Source organism: Leptodactylus fuscus, chromosome 1 (genome assembly GCF_031893055.1).
Source record: "Leptodactylus fuscus isolate aLepFus1 chromosome 1, aLepFus1.hap2, whole genome shotgun sequence".
NCBI classification, from domain to species: domain Eukaryota; kingdom Metazoa; phylum Chordata; class Amphibia; order Anura; family Leptodactylidae; genus Leptodactylus; species Leptodactylus fuscus.
The window spans coordinates 221,238,398-221,262,940 of NC_134265.1; the positions used below are offsets into that span (position 1 = coordinate 221,238,398).

The window sequence follows — 24,543 nt, forward strand, 5'->3', positions numbered from 1 at the left end:
TGATATATTACAAAAATCCTAAGTAGCTCAATTGTGATGCAGGAGCCTAATCTGCAAAAATACGTCTCCTTAACTAATGTGCAAGTAAAAGCACTGAAAAAAATGAACAAGCTGTCCACCTTACCACCTATTTAGTGCAAATCAGTTATTCTCTTTAAAAGGGCTATTCACTTACAGATATTGTTACTAGAGATGAGTGAGTAGTATTCGATCGAATACCACGCGGGAAAATTCCATTGAACTCAATGCAAAAACCTCCTCGTGCTCCCCATCCTGCTACTTCCGGAACTTGGAGGATCCAAGGTGTCGAACTTTGGTTTCCATGGAAACCGGAACAAAATTCCCGTTTTTTCCCATAGACTATAATAGGATTCAATATTCGAAGGAATACTACTCGCTCATCTCTAATTGTTACCACTATTTGAAATTTTTTTATATGGTTAAAGTGTGGCTTTAGTATTATGCGTGTCGTATTTAATGGCTCCAATAAAATCTAGTTTTTGATATCTTCACTAGTAAGCGACAGTTTCACTACATTTTTTTGATTATTCCTATAATTGGTTATCAGTTTATCAGATATATAGTTTTCAAAATTTTAATCAAATAAAAATCTGAAATAAAAGAGTGACGTGCAAAAGTATTCAGCCCCCTGTACTCTGATACCCCTAAATAAAATCCACTGCAATCAATTGTTTTCAGAAGTCACTTCATGAGTTAATAGAGTCCAGCTGTGTGTAATTTAGTCTCAGAATAACTACACCTGTTCTGTGAAGGCCTCAGTGGTTTGTTAGAGAACACTAGTGAACAAACAGCATCATGAAGATCAAGGAACTCCCCAGACAGGTCAGACAAAGTTGTGGAAAAGTTTAAAGCAGGTTTAGGTTATAAAAACATATCCCAAGGAACACTGTTCACTCCATCATCTAAAAAAATGGAAAAAGTATTCTACAATTGCAAACCTACCAAGACCTAAACTAACAAATCCGGCAAGGAGAGCACTGGTTAGAAAAGCAGCCAAGAGGTCCATGGTCACTTTTGAAGGAGCTTCAGAAATCCACAGCTCAGGTGGGAGAATCTGTCCACAGGACAACTATATAAGTTGTGCACTCCACAAACATGGCCTTTATGGAAGAGAGGCAAGAAGAAAACCATTGTTGAAAGAGAAAGAAGTGGTTAGCTAAGAAACCACACGGACCCCATAGACTTTAAAGGGGTTAACCACTTTCAGACCAATATTAACCCCTTCCCGACATGCGCCGTAATAGTACGGCGCATGTCGGGTCTGTAACTATGGCGACCGCCCGGGAGCCGGGCGGCCACCATAGCCGCCGGGTGTCTACTGCTTTAAGCAGTAGACAACCGGCTCTAATGCCTCCGAACGGTCCCCGGACCGATCGGAGGCATTAACCCCTCCGGCGCCGCAGTCAAAGGCGCCGGAGGCGCCATTTTCCTGGCGGTGCATGGGCGCCGCTATTTTGCCCAGGATCGTCGGTTCCTGGAGCATGCTCCAGGGCCGACATCATGTTGCCATGACAGCCGGGAGCCTTAACAAGGCTCCTAGGCTTGTCTGCAAATTCTCTCTTTTGCAGGCTGGTCTATGCAGCCTGCAAAAGAAAGGATGATTTTTTGCAATGCATTAGCATTATAATGCATTGCATTAGTGATCAGACCCCCTGGGGTTCAACACACCTAGGGGGTCTAATAAATGCAAAAAAAAAATAAATAAAAAAAAAAAAAAGTATTAAAAGTTCAAATCACCCCCCTTTCCCTAGAACACATATAAAAGTAGTTAAAAACTGTGAAACATATACATGTTAGGTATCCCCGCGTCCGAAATCGCCCGCTCTACAAATCTATAAAAATATTTTTCCTGTTCGGTAAACGTCGTAGCGGGAAAAATAGTCAAAAGTGCCAAACCGCCGTTTTTTCACTGTTTTGATTCTGATAAAAATTTGAATAAAAAGTGATCAAAGCAATAACATTTCCCGAAAATGGTAGAACTAAAAAGTACACCCGGCCCCGCAAAAAAAGACGCCCTATGCATCTCCGTACACTTACGTATAAAAAAAAGTTACGGCCGTCAGAATATGGCGACTTTTAGAAAAAAATTTTTTTAACACAGTTTTGGGTCAAAATGTAAATAAAACCATATAAATTTGGTATCCCTGGAACCGTACCGAAACACAGAATACAGGGGACATGTCATTTTGGCTGCACAGTGAACGCCATAAAACCAAAGCCCGTAAGAAAGTCGCAGAAATGCATTTTTTCTTCAAATCCACCCCATTCTGAATTTTTTTTCCTGCTTCCCAGTACATTATATAGAATAATTAATGGTAGCATCATGAAGAAAAATTTGTCCCGCAAAAATTAAGACCTCATATGGCTCTGGGAGTGGAGAAATAAAAAAGTTATGGGGGGGAAGGGGGGTCAAAAACGAAAAACGAAAATCAAAAAATGCCATCAGCGGGAAGGGGTTAAGAGACAAGTGTTATTGTTTGTACAATAAAAATAAAAAAAAAAATACAATAAGAGTCTGACCATGGTCATGTGATTTATGGTTCATGGTCATGTGACTTGCACACGTGTACAGCTGATTACCAGGCAGATGTGCTGTGACTGTAACGAGCGGCACCTGTGTGCGCATCACATGACCATGGACCGTAAATCACATGACCATGGTCAGAGTTTTATCCACTAGAAGTAACAGAATGAATGACAGCAAGCAGAGATCTAGAAAACCGTGAGGAATTGATACAGAAAGTATATTGGAAAATTGTAAAACTTTTTATTATATAAACCATAACATTTATCTCTCAATATTGGTCTGAAACCCCTTCCAGCAAACCGCCGTACTAGTATGGTGTGCACACAGAAACTGTGTGCGCACCATGCCCTGCGGGTGTCAGCCGTAACATATGGCTGACAATGCCCTGTAACACCCGCGGTCGGAACCGGGTCCGATCATGGGTGTTAACCCCTGAGATGCCGGCAGTCAACATGACCGCTGGCATCTCAGGGTTTCGATATACTATGGTGCTGATCGGCAGCCCCCCGCGACGGTTTCGGGGGTGCCGTGTTCGTAGGGGGCAGCCCGGGGTCTGATCAGTGACCCCGGACCTGCCCCATCACTTACCCCCTCCACGTACCTGGTTGATCCTGCCCAAAAGTAAGATGTCAGCCCTGTGCGTCTGCACGGGGCTGAGAGCTTCCTGTGTTCTGCAATACACTTACACGTGTATTGCAGTGTATATCTAGCGAAGCAGTGATCAGCCGATCACTGCTTCAATCCCCCATGGGGACAGAAAAAAAAAAGTGATAAAAAAGTAAAAATAAAAAAGTTTAAATAAGTTTAAAATAAATTAGAAATAAATAAAGCCCCAAAAATCCTTTTTTCCCTATATAAAGTATTTTATTATGTAAAATAAGGAAAAATAGAAAAAAACATTACATATTTGGTATCACAGCGTCCGTAATAACCTGAACAATAAAATTAAAACATTATTTAACCCGAACAGCGGACTTCATTAAAAAAAAAAAAAACACAACATAGAAAACCGCACAAAATGATGGTTATTCACCACCTTTCCCTTACAAAATGTTCAAATAATAGGAAAATAGGGAAAAAAAAAATTAAGGAAAAAAAATTGGTGAAATATTTAATAACCTAATAATATAATATTTCACCAATGTAAATAGAACCGGGGGCTTTCGGACACAGGGATACCAAATGTGTATGTGTTTCACAGTAATGTTTTTGTTTTATATGTATTCTAGGGATATGGGGGTGATTTGAACATTATCTATCTAATCTATCTGTCTGTCTGTCTGTCTGTCTATCTATCTAATCTCATCCATGGATGGAAAGAGACACCCTGCAGTGAAGCTATGCAAGAAGAGAAAAAGGGGCGGGCCAGACGGGTGAAGGAGGTGTGGTTTTCTAAGCAAACTTGAAAACACACCTCTTTCACCCGTCTGGCTCGTCCCTCCTTCACTGCCTCTCAGATCTTACTCCTGCAATGAAGCCATACAGGTAGGGAAGTAGGGGCGGGCAAGACGGGTGAAGGAGGCGTGGTTTCAAGCTTGCCGAGAAAACCACGCCTCCTCCTCCCGTTTGGCCCGCCCCTCCTTCCCTGTCTGTGTGGCTTCATTGCAGGAGCGAGATATGAGAGGCAGTGAAGGAGGGGCGGGCCAGACGGGAGAATGAGGCGTGGTTTTCTCAGCAAGCTTGAAACCACGCTTCCTTCACCTGTCTGGCCCGCCCTTACTTCCCTGCCTCTCATATCTCGTTCCTGCAAACACGCAACACAGACAGGGAAGGAGGGGCAGAGCAGGCAGGCACCGTGCTGCTCTCCTTTTGATTCTCATAGACAGGACACAGACGCTGCACACGCTGCATTCGGACTATATGGGTGAATTCACACTGAGTAAACGCTAGCTTATTCTGAACGTAAAACACGTTCAGAATAAGCAGCGTCTAAAGCAGCTCCATTCATTTCTATGGGAGCGGGGATACGAGCGCTCCCCATAGAAATGAATGGGCTGCTTCTTTCACTCCGTGCAGTCCCATTGAAGTGAATGGGGAGTGCCGGCGTGTACGCTCCGGCATGAGCAGAGCTAGCCGTATACGCCGGCACTCCCCATTCACTTCAATGGGACTGCTCGGAGTGAAAGAAGCAGCCCATTCATTTCTATGGGGAGCGCTCGTATCCCCGCTCCCATAGAAATGAATGGAGCTGCTTTAGACGCTGCTTATTCTGAACGTGTTTTACGTTCAGAATAAGCTAGCGTTTACTCAGTGTGAATTCACCCTAAGACGCACACACATTTTCCTCCCATATTGGGAGGAAAAAAAGTGCGTCTTATAGACCGAAAAATACGGTAATCAAATGGTCAGATGAAAACCAAAATGGTACCAATAAAAAGCAGAGGTCATCCCGCAAAAAATAAGCCCTTAACCAGCTCTGTCTACCGAAAAATAAAAAAGTTATGCCTTTCACAAGATGGCGATGCAAAAATAATAGATTATATTCCCTGAATTGAATTTTATTCTGCACAAATAGCAACGTATTAAAAAATCATATAAATGAAGTATCGCCGTAACCGTATCGACCCGCAGAATAAAGGTAACATGTCACTTATAATAATAATAAATTTTATTTATATAGCACCAACATATTCCGCAGCACTGTACAATTTGTAGGGTTCAAATACAAACAGATACATAACAAAGAACGTAATTTCACACAATGGGACTGAGGGCCCTCTTACAATCTATGAGGTAGAGGGGGTGACAAGAGGTAGCAAGGGCGGCATTGCTTATACAGTATTCAGACAATTTTGTAATAGAGGTGACTGTCATTACACAAACAAAACTTTATGAGCCGTCACTAGTGGTGTCCTGTAACATGTGGATGGAGCTTGGACATATAAAGTTAGCCTGAAAAGACATCATATCATGTGGGGTAATGTAGGAGCGGGGACAGAGGAGGGTTAAATTTTGGGGATTCTAATTATAGTACGGAAGGGTTTACGTTAGAAATTGTGATAGGCCTGTCTGAAAAGATGCGTCTTTAGTTTGCGTCTGAAACTGTAAAAATTGGGAGTTAATCTGATTGTCCGGGGTAGAGCATTCCAGAGAAGTGGTGCAACTCGGGAGAAGTCTTGTATACGAGCGTGGGAGGTTCTGATAATAGAGGATGTAAGTGTTAGGTCATTGAGCAAGCAGAGAGCATGGGTTGGGCGGTAGACAGAGATGAGGGAGGAAATGTAGGGAGGTGCGGCATTATGGAGAGCCTTGTGGATGAGAGTGATAACTTTATATTTTATTCTATAATAAATAGGCAGCCATTGTAGCGACTGGCACAGACCTGAGGCATCGCTGTAGCGTCTAGCCTGATAGATGAGCCTAGCCGCTGCATTCAGAATATATTGTAGAGGGGAGAGTTTAGTGAGGGGAAGACCGATTAGTAAGGAGTTTCAGTAGTCAAGGGGAGAATTAATCAGAGAGACAATAAGTGTCTTTAGTGTATCTCTGATGAGGAAAGGGCGTATTCTGGAGATGTTTTTGAGGTGGAGGTGACATGAACGTGCGAGTGATCTGATATGAGGGGTGAAGGAAAGGTCTGCATCAAACATGACCCCAAGGCAGCGGGCATGCTGCCTAGGAGTTATAGTAAGGCCTGAGACTGCAATGGATATATCAGGGACAGATCTATTAGATGGTGGAAACAGTAGTAGTTCAGTCTTAGAGAGATTTAGTTTCAGATAGAGTGAGGACATGATATTTGAGACAGCAGAAAGACAGTCACTGGTGTTCTGTATGAGTGCAGGGGTGAGTGATGTCATGGGAAGATGTGTATAATTGGGTGTAATCAGCATAAAGATGGTACCTGAAGCCAAATCTGGCGATGGTTTGTCCAATGGGGGCTGTGTAGAGTGAAAAGAGCAGGGGGCCTAGGACCGAGCCCTGAGGAACCCCAACAGCAAGGGAAAGAGGGGAAGAAACAGAGCCCGCAAATGATACACTGAAAGTGCGGTCTGAGAGATAAGAGGAGAACCAGGAGAGCGCAGTGTCGTTGAGGCCGACTGAGCGAAGCATAGTGAGGAGGAGATGGTGGTCAACAGTGTCAAAAGCTGCAGAGAGGTCCAGAAGAATAAGAAGAGAGAAGTCACCATTGGATTTAGCCATTAGGAGATCATTGGAGACTTTTGTGAGAGCCGTTTCAGTAGAGTGCAGAGTGCGGAAGCCAGATTGTAAGGGGTCAAGAAGAGAGTTAGCAGAGAGATAGCGGATTAAACGATAATAGACCAGGAGTTCCAAAAGTTTAGAGATGAAGGGGAGGTTAGAGACGGGTCGATAGTTAGCAGCACAGGATGGGTCCAGGGAGGGTTTTTTTCAATAGCGGAGTTATAACAGCATGCTTGAAGGAGGATGGGAATATTCCAGAAGAGAGAGAGAGGTTAAATATTTTAGTAAGGCAAGTCGTGACAGCAGGCGACAGAGATTGGAGAAGGTGCGAGGGGAAGGGGTCACTACTGCAGGTTGTAGAGCGAGATGAAGAAAGTAGCTGAGAGACTTCCTCTTCTGTAACAGGTTCAAAAGATGAGAAAAGAAAGTCTGAAGTGCGGTTGGTGAGGGGGATCAGTACTATGGTAGGTGATGGGATCAATGCCACCTGGGGCTTGGGCAGTTATTTCCTGACAGATCTTATCAATTTTATCATGGAAATACGTGGCCAGGTCATCAGCACTAAGGTCTGTGAATGGCGTCTGTGAGTAAGGAGTGAAAAGTTTCAAAAAGCCTTTTAAGGTTGCTGGAGAGAGAAGAGATGAGGGCGGTGCAGTAGTCTTGTTTGGCGAGGTGAAGGGCAGAACTATATGTTTTAAGCATAAATTTGAAGTGGAGGAAATCTGCAGGTGAACGTGATTTTCTCCATAGACGTTCAGCACACCTAGAGCACCGCTGAAGAAATTGTGTCTGTGGCGTGTGCCAGGGTTGCTGCCTCCTATGTGGGACTTTACGAGTGGAGGGGGGAGCCACCTCATCCAATGCATTTTTAAGGGTTTCATTATAGTGATTGGTGGCCAGATTGGGACAGGAGATTAAAGAGATGGGGGACAGAGAGGACTGTAGAGTATCTGAGAGGTGCTGGGTGTCGATAGCACGCAAGTTCCTATATGTGTGTTGGGTAGGTGTATCTTGTGAAGGGGAGAGGGCACTGATGGTGAGAGACAAAAGATTATGATCAGAGAGCGGCAGAGAAGAGTTAGTAAATTTAGAAACTGTGAGGAGTTGATGGAAGACAAGATCAATCGTGTTGCCATCTACATGTGTGGCAGAAGAAGAACATTGTGAAAGACCAAGAGAAGTGGTTAATGAGAGAAACTGTGAGGCAGCTGGGGAGTGAGGGGTTTCAATAGGGATGTTAAAGTCACCCATGAGGAGGGTAGGAATGTCACTGGATAAAAAGTGGGGAAGCCAAGAAGCAAAGTGGTCCAAAAATTGGTAGGGTGAGCCAGGTGGACGGTAGATCACGGCTACACGTAAGGAGAGTGGGCAAAAAGTCTGATAGCATGTACTTCAAATGAGGAGAATGTGAGTGAGGGTACCGGTGGAATGGACAGAAAAATGCACTGTGGTGACAGAAGTAAGCCTACTCCACCACCCTGCCTGTTGTCAGGTTTAGAGGTGTGTGAGAATTCTAGGCCACCATGGGACAGAGCAGCAAGGGAGGCCGTATCTGCCTGCTGGATCCAATTTTCAGTAAGGGCGAGCATGCTGAGGGATTTACTAAGGAATAAGTCATTAATATATTCTAGTTTGTTGCACACTGAGCGGGCGTTCCAGAGAGTGCAGTTAAAGGAGACAGGGGAGAGGTGAGGGGAAGGAACACGGTAAATATTGATGAGGTTTGTAGGCCTTCTATGTGTGCAGGAAGAAGAGTTAGTGAAGGAAGGAGGGCCAGGGTTAGGAGAGATGTCCCCAGGGGCTAGGAGGAGCAAAATGGACAGAGACAGAAGGTGGTTCAGTGATTTATGTGGGCGCTTATGTTTGGTTTCACTGCTAAAAGAAGTAAAGGGGTGATTAAAGAGTGTGAGAAGTGTGTGAGAGCTGTACACGGGAGAGGGAAGAAGAGAGGGACTGACATGGATGGAGTATACCGGTGGTAGAGATGGAGGAGAGGTCTGTAGGAAGACAATGTATGCTGTACACTGCATGGGAAAAAAGAAATGCTAAAAAGCAATGCCAGAATTGATGTTTCCTTTTACATCCCACCCAGAAAGAGTTAATAAAATGTAGTCAATAAATTACAGGCACCCCAAAATGGTGGCATTGAAAAGTACATCTAATACCGCAAACACCAAGCCCTCATATGGCCACATTGCCAGAAAATAAAAATAAAAATCTAGCTTGTACAATGTGAAGACAAAATCCCCAAAAGTCACCAAATCATTAGGACATAAGTGGCTGCGACTAGAAGGAAATGTATAATCTGTGTGAGCGTTTTCAGGGGACACCCCATATTTAGAGCTTATGAGAGAGAAGACACCAGCGCTGATCCCCCAGAATGCCTCTCTTCCCCGTCCGTGTCATAGGAGCTAGTGGGAAAATAGAATGGGATTTGGTGTACCCAATTTACTCCGCGCAGCTTACATATTCACTTCTGGGTTACTAATTTCCCCATTGTGGGACTATTAAAGGAATATCTTAATGCTCACTACATCACTTGATAAATTCTTTGAGGGGTGCGGTTTTCAAAAAGGGGCCACTTTCTAGAGGTTTCCACTGTTTTGAAACCTCTAGGGCTTTGTAAATGCGACATGGTTCCTGAAACTGATCACAGCCAGATCTGCCCTCTAAAAGCTCCTTGGCGCGGCTTCCATTCTGCGTCTCGCTGTGCGTCCATATATTAGTTTACACCCACAAGTGGGGTTCTGTGGTAGTCCAGAGAACTTGCTTAACAAATTGTGGGATGCGTTTTCTCCTTTAACCCCTTGTGAATGTGCAAATTCTAGGGCTAAACGAAAATATTAGTAAAATAAAGTCAAATTTGAAAATTTCACCTCCAATTTGTATTAATTCCTGTTAAGCACTTATAGGGTTAAAATACTAGGTATATGTTGTTTTGGCTTATTTAAGGGGTGCAGTTTTGAAAATGGGGTGATTTATGGGGGGTTTAATACAGGGGTCTTTCAAAACCCCTTCATAACTGGATTAGTCCCTTAAAAAATGGGTTTTGGAAATTTCTTGAAAATTTTGAATATTGTTGTTTCACTTGTAAACCTTCTAATGTCCGTAAAAAATAAAAGGGTAACTAAAGTTTGATGCCGCCATAAAGAAGAGATCTGGGACATGAGATTTATGATATAATTTTGGCGGTCTGACTATCTGTATGCAATGCACATCATTTCAAACTTCATAAAATGCATATTTTTAAAAATTTCCACCAAATTTCCTATTTTTTCATAACTAAACAAAACATATCAACCAAAATTTACCACTAACATAAAGTACAATGTGTTACGAAAAAAACAATCTCAAAATCACTTTGGTAAGTTAAAGCATTCCAAAGTTATTGCCACATAAAGTGACATGTCAGTTATGAAAAATCGAGCTTGGTCAGGAAATCAAAAAGTGCCATCGGTGGGAAGGGGTTAAAGGGGTCTGTGTGCCTTCTGCGTGGTGTCCACACGAATCACGCGGAGAGAAAAATACTGCAAGCAGCACTTTTTTCTCTGCATGATTCGTGCAGAACACACAGAGACCCCATTATAGTCTATGGGGTCCATGGGGTTTCCTAGTTAACCACTTTTTAATGCATTTGGGGGGGTCCCCAAACGGAATATTGAATGCAGATGTGAACCAGGCCTGAGATTGAGCTATTTTGCCAAAAAAAAGAATAGGCAAAGCTGGTAGAGACATACCCCAAAGGACTTGCAGCTGTAGTTGTAGATAAAGGTGGGTCTTCAAAGTGTTGACGTAGGGGGGCTGAATACTTCTGCAAATCACACTTTTCAACTTTTTACTTGATTAAAATTTGAAAAACCATTTTCCTTTCGCTTCACAATTATCTGCTACTTTGTGTCAGTCTAGCACTTAATATCTCAATAAAATACATTTAACCGGTTAAGGACCGGGCCCAAAAGTATGTTAAAGACCAGGCCTTTTTTTTCAAAACTGACATGTGTCACTTTAAATGGCAATAACTTTGAGACGCTTTAACATAGACAAGTGATTCTGAGATTGTTTTTTCGTAACACCTTGTACTTCATGTCAGTAGTAAATTTTGGTCGGTATGTTATGTCTTTGATTATTAAAAAATATGAAATTTGGCGAAAATTTGGAAAAAAATGCAGTTTTCAAACTTTGAAATTGCATGTCTTTCAAATAGAAAGTCATACCACCCAAATTTTTTCATAAATATAATTAACCATGTCTTTCATTTATGTAGCAATCAAATTTTAATCACTCTTTAATTTTTTTCAGATATTATAAGGCTTACAAATCAAGCAGTAATTTTCAAAATTTTCAAGAATATTTCCAAAACACATTTTTCAAGGGACCAGTTCAGTTCAGAAGGGAAATTGAAAGGCCTCTGTAATAAAAACCCCCATAAGTCACCCCATTCTAAAAACTGCACTCCTGAAAGAATCCAAAACAGCAGGTAGAAAGTTTTTTAACCCTTTCAGCATTTCACAGCAATTAAAACAAAATGGAGGTCAAATTTACATTTTTCAATTCCTATCACTAATATATTCATTTAGCCCTAGAATTTACACATTTACTAAGAGTTAAAAGAGGAAATGCACCCCACATTTTGTTGCACAATTTCTTCCGAACACGACAATACCCCATAAGTGCTGTTACCCTAATGTACGGGCACACAATCGCTCTCAGAACGGATGGAGCGCTAATTGGATTTTGTAGGCCAGATTTTGATAAAATAGTTTGCAGGCACCATGTCCCATTTGCAGAGCTCCCAAGGTGCCAAAATAGTGGAAACCCCCCAAATGTGACCCCATTTTGGAAACTAGACCCCTCAAGGAATTTATCAAGGGGTATAGTGAGCCCTTTGACCCTACAGGTGTCTCACAGATTTATTTACCATTTAGACGTGAAAATGAAAAATTACTTTTTCGTAATAAAATGTTACTGTAGCCCCAAATTTTTCATCTTTACAAGGGGTTAAAGGAGAAAATGCACCCCATATTTTGTTGCACAATTTCTCCCGAACACAACAATACCCCATATGTGCTGGTACCCTAATGTACGGGCACACGGTCGCTCTCAGAACGGATGGAGCGCTAATTGGATTTTGTAGGCCAGATTTTGATAAAATAGTTTGCAGGCACCATGTCCCATTTGCAGAGCTCCCAAGGTGCCAAAATAGTGGAAACCCCCCAAATGTGACCCCATTTTGGAAACTAGACCCCTCAAGGAATTTATCAAGGGGTATAGTGAGCACTTTGACCCTACAGGAGTTTCACAGAATTGGCCCAGCAAATTGGAAAATGACATTTTTTGCTATAAAATGTTGCTTTAACCCAAAATTTTGCATTTCCACAAGGGGTTAAAGGAGAAAATGCACCCCACAATTTGTTACGCATTTTCCCCCAACTACAGAAATGCCCCATATGTGGCTGTAAAGTGATGTATGGGCATGCAGTGAGGTCCAGAATGTAAAGATCGCTATTGGGATTTTGGAGGGCAAATTTAGCTGGAATATCTTTCAGGCACCATGTTGCATTTGGAGAGCCCCTGAAGTGCCAGAACAGTAGAAACACCCCAAAAATGACCCCATTTTGGAAACTAGACTCCTCAAGGAATTTATCAAGGGGTATAGTGAGCACTTTGACCCTACAGGAGTTTCACAGAATTGGCCCAGCAAATTGGAAAATGACATTTTTTGCTATAAAATGTTGCTTTAACCCAAAATTTTGCATTTCCACAAGGGGTTAAAGGAGAAATTGCACCCACATTTTGTTACACAATTTCTCCCGAACGTGACAATACCCCATATGTGCTGGTAATCTAATGTACGAATGGATGGAGCGCTAATTGGATTTTGTAGGCCAGATTTTGCTAGAATAGTTTGCAGGCATCATGTCCCTTTTGCAGAGCCCCCAAAGTGCCAAAACAGTGGAAACCCCCAAAATATCACCCCATTTTGGAAACTAGACCCTTCAAGGAATTTATCAAGGGGTATATTGAGCACTTTGACCCTACAGTTGTTTCACAGAATTGGCCCAGCAAATGGGAAAATGACATTTTTTGCTATAAAATGTTGCTTTACCCCAAATTTTGCATTTCCACAAGGGGTTAAAGGAGAAATTGCACCCCACATTTTGTTACCCAATTTCTCCCGAACGTGACAATACCCCATATGTGCTGGTACCCGAATGTACGGGCACACGGTCGCTCTCAGAATGGATGGAGCGCTAATTGGATTTTGTAGGCCAGATTTTGCTAGAATAGTTTGCAGGCATTCAATAAGTGCTTTAGCATCTTCTTAGAGTATCCAGATTTTTTGTGAAATGTTGAAAAAGATGCAAAAAAATGTAATTAGTATTTTTGTTCCCCAATGTATTCATCTAGGGGTATAATTTAGGGAATTTAGAGTTTATAACAATAGGAATTTGCAGGTTTATGCAAAAGATGGGGCTTGGTGGCAATCACAAAATTAGAAGTGGAATTTTCTGGGGAAGAGATCTAATAATGAAGAACAGTGTGGTATCTCTCAAAGCAAGGGACAATACACAGGCCTGGTTTTGAGGGGCATGAGGGACAATGGTAACGGGTATCTCTGCGTCGCCCATTTTTGGCGCAGACACGGCATTTTTTTTGCGCGTTAGCTCGTGTTGTTGTGGAGGGAAGTAGACTAATAAAATGCCTTTCAGTGAGTCGTTTGACATCTTCAGACTGGGGGGTCTCTATGGGGTTCTGAGGGTCAAAAAGGAGGTTGTGAATTATTTTTTCCTGGAAATCCAGATATTTGTCGGTGCCTCCCTTCTTTTTATAAAGTAAAAAGGCATTTTGGATTCCAATTTGAAAGAGGTAAATGGCCACTTTTTTATACCAGGTTTTGGTTTTTCTTTTTACTAAATAGGGCTGTAAGATTTGATCACTTAAATCCACCCCCCCCATGTGTTTGTTATACTCGGACACACTTATTGGCTTATGCTTGTCTGCTATTGCCCCTCTTTCCCTCACTGCCACTGTTCCTGTGGGGTGTATTGTGCTCAACAAATAGACATCTCTCCGATCTCTGTATTTCACCGCCAACAGCTCCTCACAAGAATAAGAACAGGACTCCCCCTTTTGTATGCCCTTCCCCACTAGCTGCTGCGGAAAACCAATTCGGTTTTTGCGCATGGTTCCACATGCTCCTATGCTTGCACAATGCAAGTGTCTAAATAGGGCCACACCTGAATAAAAAGTTGTCACAATACAAGTGGTACCCTTTGTGTAGCAGGGGCTGCATTATCTCCACCACTATTTTACTACTGATGGGAAAATTTGGGGGGCATCCTGGGGAATTAATTTTTTTATCTCGTCCCTCATATATTCTGAAGGCGGCGGTGTAGCCAGAACTGCTTTCGCAAAGCTTATATAGCTTTATGCCATATCTTGCCCGTTTGGAAGGGAGATATTGGCGAAAGCTCAGTCTACCGTGAAAACTAAGGAGGGATTCGTCCACACTGACGTTTTGCTCTGGGGTGTAATGTTGTAAAAAGGAGTGGTTCAAATAATTTATGAGGGGTCTCAGTTTGAATAACCGATCACGGTTTGGATCATCACTTGGGGGGGCCTGTGAATTATCACTGAAGTGAAGGAACCTCATTATTCGCTCATAGCGAAGCCTGGACATGACTGCCGAATATATTGGGGTTGACTGTGCGGGACTTTTTGACCAATATGATCTGATTGAGGGCTTTTTTACAATACCCATATTTAGGGTGAGGCCCCAAAATTTTTTCATTTCCACCAGATCTGTGGGTGTCCAATCTTTGGCATGGGCAGAGGAAGGTTTTTGGGTTATGTACTGGGTGGCATATAAATTCGTTTGAAGGACAATTTCATTGAGGAGGTCGTCGCTTATGAATAAACTAAAATAATTCATGTGGGTAAACTGGGAATCATCCACTGTTATGCCAGGAGATGCAGTAAATGGGTGGACTCTAGGGGCAAAAGATGGAGCAGGTGCCCACTGGAGGGAACGCACATCAATTAGTGGGAAAGTGTCACTGTGTGCTGCCGCACTGCTAATTCCTGCACCTTCACCATCTGAAGAGTCAATGTCATCAGGGAGAACGTCCCCTGAAGACAAATCTGAAATGACACTTGTATTGTCATTTTCATTGTCTGCAAATGTTTCAGTGTCAGATGCATCTGACCAAAGAATGGCGTATGCCTCCTCACTAGTATAAAACCTCCTCGCCATAATGTCACTGATTGCGAGCCCTCTTTGGTAGAGTGGCTGTAAAGCGCCGCAGAATATGTTAGCGCTATACAAGTCACAGATATATATATATACCTATATGGTGGGTATATATATATATATATATATATATGTATATATATATATCTAAAATTTATACGGTAGATATATATATAGTGCTAGAGAGCTGATTATTGTGAGCCCTCTTTGGTAGAGTGGCTGTAAAGCGCCGCAGAATATGTTAGCGCTATACAAGTCACAGATATATATATATATACCTATATGGCGGGTATATATATATATGTATATATATATATCTAAAATTTATACGGTAGATATATATATATATATATATGGTGCTAGAGAGCAATTTATTGTGAGCCCTATAGGGTACGGTGACTGACACTTTCTGTAAAGCGCCACAGAATATGTTAGCGCTATACAAGTGACAGAAATATATATATATACCTATATGGTGGGTATATATATATATATCTCCCTATCTAGCTCTGATATACACAGATATATATATATATATATATATATATATATATATATATATATATATGATCTATATATAGATTTGGGGATAGGGGATTAGGAATTAGGGGATCGATGGGTTTGGGGGCAGGATCGGGCAGTGGAAACTGTGTATATGGGTGTTTTTTAGCAAGCAATGTCTCAAGTCTCTCTCCTTCTTCTCTTCTCCTCACAAAGTAACAATGTGTAAGGAGAAGAGGAGAGGGAGGAGACTTGAGACGCTGCCTGTACTGTAAATAAAAGAGATCGCTGTGACTTGCTGTCACAGCGATCACATGACCGGGGACCAATCAGATCGGTCCCCGGCATCTTCACCAAGTCCCGGGCTAGAGGTAGGGGCGGGACTGTTACCAGGGGGGGCGCGATCTGCTCCGAAATGGCACCTAAAGACCGGACGTATTTCGACAATAGTCCGGTCTTTAGGTACCAGCACATGAGGCCGTAAATTTACGTACGGCGGTCCTCATGTGGTTAAGTTTCTGGTTGTAAGGTGACAAAATGTAAAAAAGTTTTAGGGGTATGAATCCTTTGCAAGGTACTGTATATAACTTTGTAAATCCTAAAGTAACCATACAGACTAAACAAGGTATCTATGTTGATATAATAAACTAGCTTTTACCCGCGACTTCGTCTGCGGTGATTTGAGAATTGGGCGGACACAGACGTGTGAAACTGTAAAAGTGCTTTAAAAAGTTTGGTGGGCTAGCAAATGTGATGTGATGTGTTGTATTGTGTATGTCGTGGTACAGGCAATGTGATGTGTTGTATTGTGTATGTCATGATACAGACAATGTGATGTGTTGTATTGTGTCAGACAATGTGATGTGTTGTATTGTGTCAGACAATGTGATGTGTTGTATTGTGTCAGACAATGTGATGTGTTGTATTGTGTATGTCGTGATACAGACAATGTGATGTGTTGTATTGTGTCAGACAATGTGATGTGTTGTATTGTGTCAGACAATGTGATGTGTTGTATTGTGTCAGACAATGTGATGTGTTGTATTGTGTATGTCGTGATACAGACAATGTAATGTGTTGTATTGTGTCAGACAATGTGATGTGTTGTATTGTGTCAGACAATGTGATGTGTTGTATTGTGTATGTCGTGATACAGACAATGTGATGTGTTGTATTATGTCAGACAATGTGATGTGTTGTATTGTGTCAGACAATGTGATGTGTTGTATTGTGTCAGACAATGTGATGTGTTGTATTGTGTCAGACAATGTGATGTGTTGTATTGTGTCAGACAATGTGATGTGTTGTATTGTGTATGTCGTGATACAGACAATGTGATGTGTTGTATTGTGTATGTCGTGATACAGACAATGTGATGTGTTGTATTGTGTCAGACAATGTGATGTGTTGTATTGTGTATGTCGTGATACAGACAATGTGATGTGTTGTATTATGTCAGACAATGTGATGTGTTGTATGGTGTCAGACAATGTGATGTGTTGTATGGTGTCAGACAATGTGATGTGTTGTATTGTGTATGTCATGATACAGACAATGTGATGTGTTGTATTGTGTATGTCGTGATACAGACAATGTGATGTGTTGTATTGTGTATGTCGTGATACAGACAATGTGATGTGTTGTATTGTGTCAGACAATGTGATGTGTTGTATTGTGTATGTCGTGATACAGACAATGTGATGTGTTATATAGTGGAAAGCTATATGTAAATGTGAGTGAGTAGAGTGAGGGCTACTCCTGAGGTGACAGTATGTGGCAGTGTGTGAGTCTATAGCTAGGGCTAGGAGTCCTGCTTTTGTGAGTCTCCTGCTCGGAAGCCATGTTGTTTAGTGGCACCAAAAGTAGCCTGTGACTCAATTCTAAGGGAAAACTATGTTTGTGGAAAATTGCACGCAAATCCGTCCAGGCGTTTTAGCGTGATTGAGGAACAAACATCCAAACTCACAAACATCCAAACACACAAACTTTCATACTTATAATATTAGTAGGATAAATGAGCTCTACAATCACAAATGACTGCACCATACATACAGTACTTCTACATTGGAGAAGAAGTGGGTGGTTTTGTAAAAAAAAAAAATTTAAAAAAGCCAAAGAAAACAGCACAACATGCTACTATTTTTTGCAATAAACAGCATGGAGGAAACTTGCCAATTCCCATTTACCATGCTGGAGTTTATCAGACACTGTTCATATTACTGATCATACAGCAGACGTGATAATTCATGTAAAACAATAAATAGTGTGAATGAAGTTATGGTACTGAGGTTATTCCACTCACGTTTATTCGGTGAAAGTTAATACTCCAGTTTGCTCCAGCTCTAGATGGAATAAACCTATCTCCATGCTTACTTGGAGAAGACATCGGAGAATTGGATGGTGTCAATGTTCTTCTCATTTCAGATACCTGCACACAAGATTAAGTAGTGTATATTTAGTAGATGATCATCATGGCAACTGTTAAGAAATTGGGGAGTTGGGGGGACGACGACACAAGTTTGGCCCTTTCTATTAGTCAGTCCCTTGCTTGCCAGAAAGAGTTCATACTTGACATTTTGTCACCTTATCTGGTGCAGAAGGCTTTGTACCACAAAACTGTTGGCTTAAAGTGCAACCACTTTATTATTAATTTTTTTTTTATCCGTTATTGTGTCAGGGAAGTATTGGGGGTAAATTTTTCCAATATATTTTACTACTTTAACTTCCTTAATACTTTTTTCATTTTTTATTATAAAACAGGTTGTAATGTTCTCCAGCAGTCTAAGGGCTCGTTCACATCTGCGTCACCCTCTCCGTACTGCAGGTTTCCGTTTCCTGCCTAAAACAGAGGCAGGAGACGGAAACCTGCAGGAGTCTCTCTCATCCATTCATTTGAATGGGTGAGAGAGATGTCCGGCCGTGAGCGGCGGTGAGCGTTTTATGCTCTCCGCCGTGAAACCGGGTTTTATAATCCGGACACAGAGTCGGACATGCAGTACTCTGTGTCCGGATTAAAAAATCCGGTTTCGCGGCGGAGAGCCTAAAACGCTCACCGCCGCTCACGGCCGGACCCGGTCTATGGTTTCCGTCTTCTGGCATGCAGAAGACAGAAACCATAGAACGGAAAGAAGAACGCAGGTGTGAACCCAGCGTAAGCTGTTACTAAAAAGTCCGTACATAGTTCTAGAAGTCTCTAAAAGTAAAGGAGTCTGTGGAGGCCCATGCAGCACATGTCCGTGCTGATCAACAACGGATTGGATACATGTGTGCAGTTGTGTGAATGTAGCCTTAGGGAGCAGAATTTCTTGATTTCTCCATGTGTTGCATAAAAAAAAGCATGATAGCTGCTAGTCTTCACTCAATCCTGTATGTTTTTACAAACATATACAACAAGGCTTCACTCTAATTTAGGGTATGTTTACACGGCGGAAACCTTTCCCGCCATGTGAATTCTCCGCGCGTCTAGCCACGACAGGATGCCGATGCAGTGCACTGGCATCCTGTTCCTGATTCGGCCCGAATGAATGGGCCTAATCGGGAGTGAGTCTCGCGCCGTGGCTGTCTCAGATGCGGATGCCCCCTGTGCATTCTGAAGACTTTTCAGACAAGCCTATCACAATTTCTAACGTAAACCCTTAACCTTCCTCTGTCCCCGCTCCCACATGATATGATGTCATCTCAGGCTAACTTTATAGGTCCAAGCTCCATCCACATGTTAAAGGACACGACTGTCGGCTCATAAAGTTTTATGTTTGTGTAATGACAGTCACCTCTATTACAAAAGTGTCTGACCTCTGTATAAGCAATGCCGCCCCTGCTACCTCGTGTCACCCCCTCTACCTCATAGATTGTAAGCTCTTGCGAGCAGGGCCCTCAGTCCCATTGTGTGAAATGAATTTCTTTGTAATGTATCTTTCTGTCTGTATTTGAACCCTACAAATTGTACAGCGCTGCGGAATATGTTGGCGCTATATAAATAAAATTTATTATTATTATTATTATAAGACTCATTTGCATATGGAAGAAAAAAAAAATTCACAGAAACGCGGCACGGATCAGAATAAAAAAGATAGAAGAATAGTCTTTATGAAGGCTATTCTGATGTGGTTTTTGTAGAAAAAGGGATTCTAATAATAAAATCCCTTTAAAGACATGCCTTCTACTCCTGGAGCACTGCTCTTCCAGCTTAGACCTCTCCATTCTCAGCAGTGACTTTTGAATATGTTTTGGGAAAGCGGTAGACACCCATTGGCTATCAACTTGGGGGCCCCACCAAACATGTACCAACCCTGGAACAAGAGTCCTAATGTCTACCATTACATCTCATCAAATGTGAGTGGCGTATGATGGTCTAGGACAAGGTCAGTAGAAGGATGACTGAGACAAAGAAGAATTTATAAAAAATCATGCAACTTACACAAGGCATAGTGTTTTCATTCTGGAGGTTGATTTGTCGCAGAAGGCGCCTTTCATAGTCTTGGTCCATGGTGACAGCAAAGTGTAGAATAGGAAATGGGGAAATAGTTGACCACAAGGTTCAGCTCTGGTGGGTAATGTCCACCTAACGCCTAGGGCAAAGAGCTAAATAAACAAAGATACCATTAATAAACACGCATAGGCTACTGCCACACGATGTAGCAAGTGTGGCTATAGCTGCATTCAGTACTAGGGGCCACTGGAGATTCCACTTCTCAATAAGTGAAACCCGGATACAGACTTCTCTTAATCTGTAATCTGTTAATAGCTAAAATTAATCATCAGCGTCTCCAGTGTGGCTGCAACCATTTCATTTAAAGGGATCTTATCATACAAATATCGGAATAGCCTTAAGAAAGGCTATTCTTCTCCGCGCTGCCGTTCCGTAGGAATCCCGGTTTTTGTTGGTATGCAAATGAGTTCTCTTGCAGTACACAGTATTGTAAGCGGCCACTCTGAAACCTGCACCGGAAAAAAGAGGACATTGCTGACGACGATGGAGGCGGCGCTGGAGAGAGTTCTCTCGCAGCATTGGGGACACCCCCAGTGCTGCGAGAGAACTCATTCGCATACCGACAAAAAACGAGATTCCTACGGAACAGCGAAGAACGGAGAAGACAACGAAGGGTAGGAGAAAAATTGCCTCTCTTAAGGCTATTCCGATATGTTACTCAGAAAAAAAATGTCTTTGAAAGATAGGACCCTTTTAAATTTTGTACTTAAAGGTGGTTTACATAAAGAAACTTGATTTTCTGGCAGCATTTCAGTCATTAATACATTTTGCAATATACCGTATTTTTCGCTTTATAAAACATTTTAGGAGGAGGAACATAGGAAAATAATTTGAACCAAAATCTGGACAACTGCTAAGAATAAAGTGCCATAGTAACCCTTCCACACACTATTCAGACCCCAAACTATAATGATTGGAGGACCCAAGAGGTGATCAAACACAATAAACTGTGTAAAATCACCTCTCCTGGGCTCCAGTCTTCTGTTCACAGTGTTGTCTCTGAATGATGTCAGAGACTGCTGAGGCCTGTAACTAGGCATCAGTAGACACAATGGCGTGAAGACGTCAACATGACTGCTGAGAAATCTCTGAACAGAAACCGGAAGACCTGGGTTCCTGGCTTTTTCTGCAATGTATGGATCATATTAATGAAATCTCATTTACTCTGTTGGTACTATAAAACGCTGCATTTCCACAGCACCCACAAATGTTGTGTTTTCACACAGTGGGACCTTAAGTCAAAGGCCAGGCAAAGATATTACCTGCAAAGTGTATTGGATTCTGGCTACTCCCACCAACACATTACAGAAAAAAAAACTGCAGCGGCAATGCTGTGATTTAAAAAAAAATTCAAGTGTTTTTGCAAATCGCAGCCCGTCAATTATACCTATAGAAACGCTGGCGTTTTCTGTATAGGTATAAGGCTGCTTTCACACGGCAGTGTTTAGTCAGTAATTCTGTTCAGGGATTGTGAGTTAGGAGTGGAGACTACACAGAGATGATGTAGAATAGAAATATCTTTACCTGTTTGTGTTTTTAATCCACTCCTAGTTTTGGCACACAATTACTGAATGAAACCACTGACCGTGTGAAAGCAGCCTAGGGCCTAAGGTCCCACGTTGCGGAAACAGCTTTTTTTTTTTTTTTCCCTTTTTTTGAGTTAAAGCCAGGAGTGGCTACTAAAGGAATGAGAAATATATAGGAAGTTCTTATACGTCTCCCTTCTGCTGAATTCACTTCTGGCTTTGGCTCAACCCCCCCCCCCCCCCCTCAAAATCTGAAGAAAATACACAATACACAAATAAGTGAATAGTCAACGTGCTGACCATGGGTATAGACCTGGCCACTAGGAATATCAAAAAGTTATCGCCACCTCCAGACTATACCCTTTTCACAGACACTGCGCTAGTCAGTTTGTACCGTAGCATGAAACCAAAAACAACAGCCACCATAAACTGAACCAAAAAAAAATGGCCTGGGACAGGAACAGCAAGAAAACAAAGCTGTTCTAGGCAAACCCTGGCAGGAAGGAGAAACAGACAGTCAAGCTGGACTGAGACTTGTCCCTGCAGAGCAGAAACACCACTTGCAAGAGCTAGGGGCTGGAGCTCAGCCAATCAGGAAGCTTCAAAGCAGCAATAGAAACCCTGAAAGCAAAAGCCTGCAGAACCTTCTACGCCATCAGAAGACAACTGTACCACCTCAAACCACCGGTGAGGGTCTGGCTGAAGATATTTGACGCAGTCATCACCCCGATCCTTCTCTATGGCAGTGAAGTTTGGGGCCCAGCCACCTACCCAGACCAGTCAAAGTGGGATTCCAGCCCAACAGAGAACTTCCACCTGGAGTTCTGCAAATACCTGCTCCATGTCCATCGCAACACCACCAACATAGCCTGCAGGGCAGAGCTAGGCAGACTCCCCCTATGGCTCACCATACAGAAGAGGGCGCTAGCTTTCCAGGCACACATCCAGGGGAGCAAGCCTGACTCCTACCACCACCAAGCCTGGCTAAGCCACCTGAGCAAACCAGACATTCAACAACCAAACAGCAGCCAACCACCAAACCAAAAACACCAACAGATGATAACCAAGGCCGAAATAAAGGCGACCACAGAGGCAAACAGAGAGCGGTACATTGAAGAATGGAGAAATGAAATAAATAACTCCAAGAAACTCACCGTGTACCAATCCCTACAAAGGGACTACACCATGGCCACCTACCTGGAGAGAATACGCCACCCCAAGCACAGACAGACCCTGAGCCGGTACAGACTGAGCGCCCACAACCTAGAGATAGAGACGGGGCGATACAGGCAGACGTACAAGCCACGGGAGAACAGACTGTGCCAGCACTGTGACCAGGGGGTCCTAGAAGACGAGACCCACTTCCTGCTACACTGCACCAAATACTCAGCTGTGAGGGCCGTCTACTACCAAAGACTTTCTGCCCACATCCCAGACTTCATATCTGCAGACGAGAAGAGGAAACTCTACATCCTACTGGGAGAAGAAGAGGCAACTGTGGAGATCGCTGCCCAATACGTGTCCAGCTGTCACCAAACCAGAGGAAGATGAGACTCCATGGACTGTTATATTTATCCCAAAACACCCGCCCCGCCCCCACCTCCCCATATAGCAGTCACCAACGAAGAGGAAGACGAGACTCCACGGACTGTTATACCCCAAACCAACCGCCCTGCCCCACCCCACCTCCAACCCCCCCCCCCCATATAGCAGTCACCAACGAAGAGGAAGATGAGACTCCATGGACTGTTATAACCCAAACCCCCCCCCCATACCCACCACCCACCCAACCCAACTCCCCCCCCCACACACACTTTACTAGCTTTGGCAATGCCAAATACCTATTCGGACGTGCCAATAAAGCATTTTTTGATTTGATTTGAGTAGAGACTGAGCAAAAGAGACAGCCTCAAAGATCAAGACCATTGTGTCAAGAGCTTGCAGACAGAAGCAAAGAGAGCACCAATGGATCCTCCGAATATACTGGATCGGAGGGCCAGGATATTTTACTCTGGAAGGAAAAACTTGCCCTGGTGCATATTGAGGATAATGCACAGACAGGCACAAGACTTTTCCTACCTGATGAGTCTATCACATGGATGCACTGTACAGAAAGGGCCACAGAAGGCTCTACCTGCTTAGGAGGCTGAGGGCCTTTGGAGTCCAGGGGAAACCTCTTAGGGCCATTTTCAACTCTGTAGTGGCATCAGCCATCTTCTTCGGAGTATCCTGCTGGTGGAGTAGCATACCAACCAGGGATAGGTATAAACTCGATAAGCTCATTAGAAGGGCCAGCTCTGTCCTGGGGAGCCCCCTAGACCCAGTGCAGGTGGTGGGTGACAGAAGGATACTGTCTGTGGAGAGTTTCATGCTGGGGAATAACTCCCATCCCACGTATGAGAAAGTGATAGCACTGGGATGTATGGTTAACCCTTTCCCGACATCTGCCGTACTAGTACGGCGCATGTCGGGTGTTTAACTATGGCGGCCGCCCGGGAGTCGGGCGGCCGCTATAGCCGCCAGGTGTCTACTGTGTTACACAGTAGACAGCCAGCGGTAATGCCTCCAATCGGTCCAGGGCAGACGTCACGTTTCCATGACAGCCGGGAGCCTTGTAAAGGCTCTCCGGCTTGTCTGCAGTGATTTCCTTTTGCAGGCTGGTCTAAGCAGCCTGCAAAAGAAATGATGATTTTTTTTGCAATGCATTAGCATTGTAATGCATTGCATTAGTGATCAGACCCCATGGGTTTCAAGACCCCTAGGAGGTCTAATAAATGCAAAAAAATAAAAATAAATTTTTTTTATTTTTTTTTAAAGTAGGGTCATTCCATGTCAAGTGAACCAGTGGTCTCCACTCGACCATCTCCGATTTTGCTGAAAATTTATAAGGATGTACATGTATGTTTGAAACAAGGTTCTGTAAATTTTTAGGGCCAGATATCAAATACCTGGGGCACTGTTGACCTTTCACTGGAGGTTCCACCAAGACCGCGGCTTCAGCTAAGAGGATTTTGCAAACTTTGGCACATAGCCATTAGAGTTCTATACTGGCTATGATGCTGAGATTTGACATATTAGCTAAACT

At 42.9% G+C, this 24,543-nt stretch overlaps 1 protein-coding gene across 2 annotated transcripts in view; it reads right to left on the reverse strand.

The window, feature by feature from the left end:
- Positions 1–24,543, reverse strand: part of FZR1 (fizzy and cell division cycle 20 related 1) — a 65,466-nt gene that overhangs the window by 31,443 nt on the left and 9,480 nt on the right. For both annotated transcript variants that reach the window (XM_075283704.1, XM_075283703.1), the window contains exons 2-3: positions 19,861–20,024; positions 17,746–17,871 (exon numbers count right to left, since the gene is read on the reverse strand). In XM_075283704.1, the coding sequence (XP_075139805.1) occupies positions 17,746–17,871; positions 19,861–19,929 (195 nt within the window). In that variant the 5' untranslated portion in view covers positions 19,930–20,024. The remainder of the gene's footprint in view (positions 1–17,745; positions 17,872–19,860; positions 20,025–24,543) is intronic.